General features: G+C 31.4%; 1 protein-coding gene across 1 annotated transcript; it reads left to right on the plus strand.

Annotated features, from left to right (window-relative positions):
* The first annotated feature begins 1,424 nt into the window (after positions 1 to 1,424).
* LOC127112071 (embryogenesis-associated protein EMB8) lies at positions 1,425 to 4,835 on the plus strand. The gene is made up of 12 exons (XM_051046261.1): positions 1,425 to 1,448; positions 1,562 to 1,669; positions 1,760 to 1,849; positions 2,004 to 2,126; positions 2,386 to 2,463; positions 2,965 to 3,050; positions 3,180 to 3,228; positions 3,760 to 3,816; positions 3,915 to 4,045; positions 4,137 to 4,220; positions 4,436 to 4,505; positions 4,673 to 4,835. Exons 1-12 carry the CDS (start codon positions 1,425 to 1,427, stop codon positions 4,799 to 4,801), a joined length of 1,029 nt encoding a protein of 342 aa, XP_050902218.1. The 3' UTR covers positions 4,802 to 4,835.
* The last annotated feature ends 489 nt before the right edge of the window (positions 4,836 to 5,324 follow it).

Here is a 5,324-nt window from a genome sequence, read left to right on the forward strand (position 1 = left end):
AGAAGTAAAAACTGGAAAAGGAAAAGAAAAAAGTAATAGAAAAACAGGTTTTTCATATTCTATATTGTCGATGAAAAGTACCGTTCCATTTTTGTTAAAAGAACGTTAGGTAAAAAGTTCAAAATGTTCGTACCGCACAATATTCTAGAAAAATATCAATGTGTTTAACTACTTGTGACTATGTTTAACGCCTTCTAACTCAAATACTCATTTAAATAGAAAACATAAACCTTGGCGTCTTATAATCAAAGGGGAATACCATAAATTCTAATCCAGTACGGATGACTTGTGTTGCCTACCATACACTAGTACAAAAAGAATAATATAATTTGTAAATTTACACCCGTTTTACAAAAAACGGGTGTAAAAAGCAAATGCGGTGGCAGTTTTGTAAATAAAGTCTTATTTTGAATTTTAGTACGTAACAATAGACACCCTATTTTTAAATAACGGGTGTAAATTCAAATATTATTTATTATCAACTCTATATTACACCTGATATTCAAAAAAAGGGTGTAAATTTAAAAATAAAAATAAAATATTCGTGCCTTAAACAATAACTTTTATTATTCTTATTTGTTTAATCTTAAATTTTCTTAAAAAAATAATAAATTTTAATATTAATATATAACAATAGACATCCTATATTTAAAAATAGGGTGTATAATTATAACAATATAAATGACTAAATTTATATTAAACCCGTTATATTAAAATAGAGTGTAAATTTTGGAATATTAATATAACAATAGACACCCTATATTTAAAAATAGGGTGTATAATTATAACAATATAAATGACTAAATTTATATTAAACCCGTTATATTAAAATAGGGTGTAAATTTAGGAAACCCTAAGTACAATTTATCATTACCGCCTAAAATATAACCATGACTTCTCATGTTCCAAATTTTCTTTTCATTTCACATTTTAGAAACTTTTCATCATCGATGAAGTGCAAGAAATAGTGAAAAAGGAAGAAAGAACGTGATTGCTCGGAAATCTTCACAACCCACAACGGCTTCATCATTCTTCTTTACCGTTTTCTATACTCTCTTTTACGCTGCTTTGGATATTAAAGTTGATTCATTCGTTGTTGTTCTTACTTTTCTTTGCTGGGTTTCTTCTAGTTTCATCGTTAATTCCATCAGTTTCGAACTCGCTTGGAAGGTACTTTATTCATTTATTCGTTTGTTTTCATTCATCTACTCATCAAAATTATTTTAACCATTGTGCTGTGACGGTCGTAACAACCCTTGCTTTAGACTGGGTAACTAACTCTGACGGTATGCATATAGTAGAGAATATTTTAATAATTACTTTTCTGTCCTTCAGAAAATTTGTTGACGAGGAAAGGTTTTAATTAATTGCGCTGCAGTCCCTTAAAGATTTCGCTATTTCGGTTGGTACAGCTGATTGCGACCATGATTGTGGTCGTGGCAGTCACAGTACAGGGCTCAGATTTCACTTGATAATAATGTCCCATGAATTAACCACATAATTTCACTTGGTACTGTTGGACTAATGTTTGTCAAATTAGAAAGACTGGTAGACCTTTCAGAATTTTGTGATTGGTTATTTTACAGATTCTAGCAGTGTTGTCAATAAAGATGAATCTACTCCCATTGTTATTTTGATTCCTGGTTTAACAAGTGATTCTTCAGCTCCTGTAAGTTATTTCAAGCTAGTATTGTTTATTTGTGTGGCTAAGTTATATTTTAGTGCCGTCTTATAGTTTATATTCTCCCTTTCTTTGCAGTATCTCAAACACCTTGCATATCATACAGCAAAACGTGGATGGAAAGTTGTTGTCAGTAATCATCGAGGACTTGGAGGTGTTCCAATCACGGTTAGAAATATGTAGATTAATTAACAAGTTTGATTATTTGCATTTCTTTTTGTTGGAGTTGTAGGTAGGATTGATGTGCATCTCAATAATATTACGGTGTACCAAATTTGCTGTTTTCTTGTTGTAATGTAAATGCTTATTAAAATTATTTCAGTCTGATATTTTCTACAATTCTGGATGGACTGAGGATACTCGCACAGTTGTTAATTACGTCCACAAAGAGAATCCCAAGGCACCTTTGTTTATTGTTGGAAATAGCGTTGGAGCTAATATTCTGGTAAATTCGAGACTAAAGTCTTATAATCTTCTTGCATCAAATTCTTCATGTCATATTTGAGTCACTATTGATTAATTTAATTACATACCTCAACTAATCTGAAGGTTGAATTTTCTATATGATCGCATACATCTTCAATTGCTGCCTTCCCACATTGATCTCTATTTCTTCTAACGTGTGCTCCCTTCCCACATTAACTTGTGCTCAAATATCCAAATAGCTTGGCACTACACTGTATAATTCTAAGGATTGTTTGCAGGTAAAATATCTTGGCGAGGAAGGTGAGAACACTCCTGTAGCTGGAGCTGTAGCTGTTTGCTCTCCTTGGGACCTTTTGGTTAGTAATTACTGAAGTATTTTGATTTCAAAGTTTAACTTTTGCTAAAATGACATTTATTAATATACCTAATATGTTGTGAAAAGTAACCACAATCTAATGGATCTATCTTCTGAATTTGGACCCAATCTAATTGTTTGTGAATCCAATTGAAAAAAAAATCTTAAGAATTAATTGAAATATCATGCAATCTGAATGGAATGTTAAAGTTTTAACATGTTTGAAGCATTTAGAACGGAGTGTGCACATTGCAATATTTTGGTTTGGAATCGTATGAACATAATGAAACTATCTAAAACATTCTTGTGATATACTTTCCGGCCTTTAGCATTCAAGCTATGTGTGCTTCTGGTTCAAAATTGTTACACAGTCTATTTGATATAATGAACGGGGCTTTGTCAAATTTCACTATTAGTTTGTCATCGCTGAAAGTTTCTATTATTTTTCATTTTTCCTGTTATTGCTCTTTAACTGGAAGTAATGTTAACTATAATTTTGCAGATAACTGATAGATTTATAACTCGTGCTCCTGTGCAAAAGTTTTATGACAAAGCACTAACAGGCGGCCTTCAAGATTATGCAAAATTGTATGCCTCTATCTTTCTGATTGATAAGCTCTTAATTTTCATCTATCACCATTTGCTGACAAACATGAAAGTTTTTAGATGTGTCTCTATAGTTCACTTTTGATGTGGTTTGATAAATATTCATTGCAGACACCAGCCTCTCTTTTCTCGGCTTGGTAATTGGGAAGGGATAATGAAGGTGGTCTTACTCTCAATAAGTTCATAATTTTACTACTATTTAATATAATATATGATAAATTTGTATGCTTATCCTACAGTTGTTTGATGTTAACTTCTTTATCACATATTCACTATGTTTTTTGATACACATTTCTATTGACATTTTTCTCAATACTGCTGTAAGTTTTTGTGCGCATGTGTGTGGTTTTAGAGCAAGTTACTAGCAAGTATTATTCAACGTGGAAGATTTCTAAAGAGTTTCAAGCTATTGACCTGACCATTCATTTTTATTCATTATTCCTCTTAATTCTGTTATTTTATAGCCGGCATTTTAAATGTTACTAGTCTAGGACATTAAGTGATTGAAAGATGCGTGCTGATTTTAGAGGCCAAATATTTGTTCTACTCTTTTACCTGTTGGATATAGCTTTTTTCTTAAGGCACAAAACTTATTCTAATATGTACCACATTCTCAAATGTTGTTCAGTGTTATTGATTTGGTTAAGTTTTTAAAGCTTGATTAATACTCATGTATTCTTATGTTTTGCAGGCACTTTCTATTCGAGATTTCGATGACCACGCCACTCGATTGTTTGCAAAGTATGAGGTACATGTACCACCTAAGATTTGTAATCTTCTATTTTCTGCTGTCTTCTCTTTTCTGGTTCCTTATGTCTGCTATCTAAAATCCTTTTGTTTCTTTAGACTGTTGATACGTACTATAGACGTTGCAGCAGTACTCCTTATGTGAAATCTGTATCAATTCCGCTTCTCTGTATTAGTGCTCTGGATGATCCCGTCTGTACCAAGGAAGCCATTCCATGGGACGAATGCAGGTATGCTGCTTTGTTGTTTTTTCTAATCAGTTTTCTTTCTATTTCTGTTGCATTACTTCAACATCCATTTTAATGCGTAATCCTTCGATAGGTTAAATAAAAATATTGTGTTGGCCACTGTAAAGCATGGAGGACATTTGGCTTTCTTTGAAGGAATAACTGCATCTAGCCTGTGGTACTTGATTCATTTTGTGCATCTGACTCTTCCGTATTCTGTTACATCAACCAATCTTATGCCTTTAATTGTCCTTCAGTTATTATATTTAAAGAAATTTAAACAAATGATCATAATATCATCGATATTATTCCTTGATTGGCTATAATATCATCTAAGTTCCAAATAAGCAACTACTATTATAAAACAAATTAAAAGTAATTTTCGTGTTGCAGGTGGGTAAGAGCTGCTAATGAATTTCTTGATGTACTACACTCTAGCCATTATATGCATCAACAGAAGAAGGTAGAAAATGTTACTTTTTGTGTACTTAATAAGCTTATTGATAAAGGGTTATTCTTTCATTTGTTCTATACTATCTTTGAATGCTATGCAAGTTATATCATCTTGGTGCACTAAGTGGAGCATTTCTAGTGGTTGAACTGCTGTTTTCTCTATTAATGGCAATGCAGATTTCTAAACCAAACGCACCATTAGACTCTTCAATCGATCAGAGCCCTTATATCAATGTTACCGAAGATGGATTGGTGGCTGGACTGAACAATGAACCAACAACAGAAATCCAGAAGAAAAACAAGTAATACAGGAGAATATATTCTTGTATGACTTGGTGCAAGATTCTAAAGATTAGAGAAATGTTTGTTTTGGTTATTTTTGTTTTTTATTGAATATCCAGGAATATATAAAAATATTTGGTTTAATGAAATTTCAAATAAAATATTTTTAAAAAAATTGAGATATTTTACACCCTTCATACACAAAATAGGGTGTAAATGTGTTAAAATTAAATGTAATTATAAGATATTTTACATTTGATATATCAAAAATAGGGTGTAAATATTTGTCATTTTACACCCGTTTGAATTATAATAGGGTGTAAATTCGTTTAACTTCAATGTATGTAGGTGACAATTTACACCCGTTTTATATTAAATAGGGTGTAAATGTCCTAAAATTCAATGTATATATCTACCAATTACACCTTTTTTTATCTAAAACAGGGTGTAATAGGTGACAATTTACACCCGTTTTATATTAAATAGGGTGTAAATGTCTTAAAATTTAATGTATATATCTACCAATTACACCCTTTTTTTAAATCTA

The sequence above is a fragment of the Lathyrus oleraceus genome, unplaced genomic scaffold, assembly GCF_024323335.1.
Source record: "Lathyrus oleraceus cultivar Zhongwan6 unplaced genomic scaffold, CAAS_Psat_ZW6_1.0 chrUn0034, whole genome shotgun sequence".
Taxonomy (NCBI): Eukaryota; Viridiplantae; Streptophyta; class Magnoliopsida; order Fabales; family Fabaceae; genus Lathyrus; species Lathyrus oleraceus.